At 40.2% G+C, this 2,046-nt stretch overlaps 1 protein-coding gene across 1 annotated transcript; it reads right to left on the bottom strand.

Annotated features, from left to right (window-relative positions):
* Nucleotides 1-556: 556 nt before the first annotated feature.
* On the bottom strand, nt 557-1,594 carry LOC122710232 (olfactory receptor 2K2). Its single transcript, XM_043927891.1, has one exon. It carries the CDS (start codon nt 1,505-1,507, stop codon nt 557-559), a length of 951 nt encoding a protein of 316 aa, XP_043783826.1. The 5' UTR covers nt 1,508-1,594.
* Nucleotides 1,595-2,046: the final 452 nt, after the last annotated feature.

The raw sequence follows: 2,046 nt of genomic DNA, 5'->3' as shown, positions 1-2,046 counted from the left end.
GTCGAGTTTTAATGAGCAGTTTTCAATGAGGAAGAGTAGAGAGCCACTCAGCATATAGAACAAGCTCTGGCAAAGAAACCCAAAGGATGAGGGTTACAGTTCTGATTTTACAACTGTGTGATGATGAGCCAAGTATTTTAATTTTCAAAGATTCTGTCTTATTGCTTAAGTAACCAAGGCCATTGTGTCTTTGTTTCTTTATGCTCCCACTTCATTCTGGAAAGGATTTACAGCAGAGATGATAGACAAGTTTCTTCTGGCACCAGAGTTTACAGACTCTAAATTCAACCAAGTCTCCTTCTGGAACAAATGTGTGATGACTCTATAGCCCCAAACTTCTCACAACCATAAGACAGAAAAGACAAAAATTACAACTAAATGCAAATTGGAACCTACTATCGTCCATAGGCAATTACTCTATATACACCTATTTCACAACTGTAAAATGACAAAGGTCAAGCACAAGTTAGTTTACTGAGCGTGAGTATATTGTCTTGAATTTTTCTGGTGAGTTCTACCAAGGACACACCCCTGGAAAGAAATCACGGACACACAGTCAGAGATGTTCCTGTGTTTGCTGCAAGTACATTTTGCCCAGCACTTTTTTCACTGCATCTTTGACTTCTTTGTTTCTTAAACTGTAAATTATGGGATTCAGCATAGGAGTAAGCACTCCATAAAGCAACGAGATGATTTTATCTATTTCTTGTGAGCCTGATGAAGAAGGCTTTAGGTACATGGAGAGAGCAGCCCCGTAATACAAGATCACCACAGTCAAGTGGGCACCACAGGTAGAAAAGGCTTTGCTTCTGCCCTCTGCTGAGCTGATTCTCAGAATAGTGGAAAGGATGAAGACGTAAGAGATGCAAATTAAGAGCATTGGAACGGGCAGGAGGAGCACACTGATCACCAGCATGATTGTGTCCATGAGCAGGGACTGTGTGCAAGCTAGCTTCAGCACTGCCAGAATTTCGCACGTGAAGTGGTCAATGAGATTCCCACAGCGGGGTATCCGTAGGGCGAAGCTCGTTTCCAGCAGGGCTGTCAGAGAGCCTGTCACCCAGGAGATGGTGGCCATCTGCACACAGACCCGTCTGTTCATGATGATGGGGTATCTCAGCGGGCTACAAATGGCCACATATCGGTCATAGGCCATCACAGCCAGGAGCACACACTCCGTGGAGCCCATGGCAAGGGACAGATACATCTGTACAGCACACCCAGAAAAGATGATGGTTTTCTGGGATGACAGCAAGTTCACCAGCAAAGTAGGAATCGAAGCAGATGTGTAACAAATATCCATGAAAGAGAGATTTCCAAGGAACAAGTACATGGGCGTCTGAAGACGTGAGTCTACGACAGTGATTAAAATAAGAGTGCTGTTGCCCAAGAGGGTTATCAGATACATTAAAAGGCTGAAGACAAAGAGAACAATCTCTAACTTTGGGTATCTAGAAAAACCTTCCAGGAAAAAGAAACTCCAGCTGGTGAGATTTTCGCCTTGCATTTGCTTCCTTTTACCTGTAGTTATTCTAATATGATTCTATTCACTTTATCTGAGGACAAAAACAGATGGATAAAGTATAATGTTCATTGATTTAGGAAAACACTTTTGAACTTATTTCCACTATTAAAAACACAATTTTACCACAAGAAGTCACAGGACAATGTATCTATTGATCGAAGAGGAGGAGAAACAGGTTAGATCTACATAAAAAGTTGATTCTTTCAAAACAAAATTTAGAGAAGAGTGGATTTGAAAACAAGAATAAACAAATTTAATATGTGAGTCTCAGCTTGCAATCCTTTGCTTGGCACACAGCAGGCTTTCAGTAAACAGCTGAAAGTACTCAGTAATTAAAAATATGAAAGAACAATGAATATATTATTGAGCACTAATTAGAAAAGTAAGTCAAATAAATGAGGAAAAGAAAGCACATTTGTAAAAATGAAAACCAGTAATGATCTTTACTGGAAGAAAAGGAGAATTCTTGGAAGGAACAAGTTAATGAATTTTAAACTAACACCTATGAAGTTCTGGGTCTA

The sequence above is a fragment of the Cervus elaphus genome, chromosome 16 (genome assembly GCF_910594005.1).
Source record: "Cervus elaphus chromosome 16, mCerEla1.1, whole genome shotgun sequence".
In the NCBI taxonomy this organism is placed as follows: domain Eukaryota; kingdom Metazoa; phylum Chordata; class Mammalia; order Artiodactyla; family Cervidae; genus Cervus; species Cervus elaphus.
This window is presented reverse-complemented; position numbering and strand designations above follow the sequence as displayed.

What these genes read in the sequence shown, in the direction of transcription:
- LOC122710232 (XM_043927891.1), bottom strand. Translation starts at nt 1,507, where the DNA reads ATGCAAGGCGAAAATCTCACCAGCTGGAGTTTCTTTTTCCTGGAAGGT.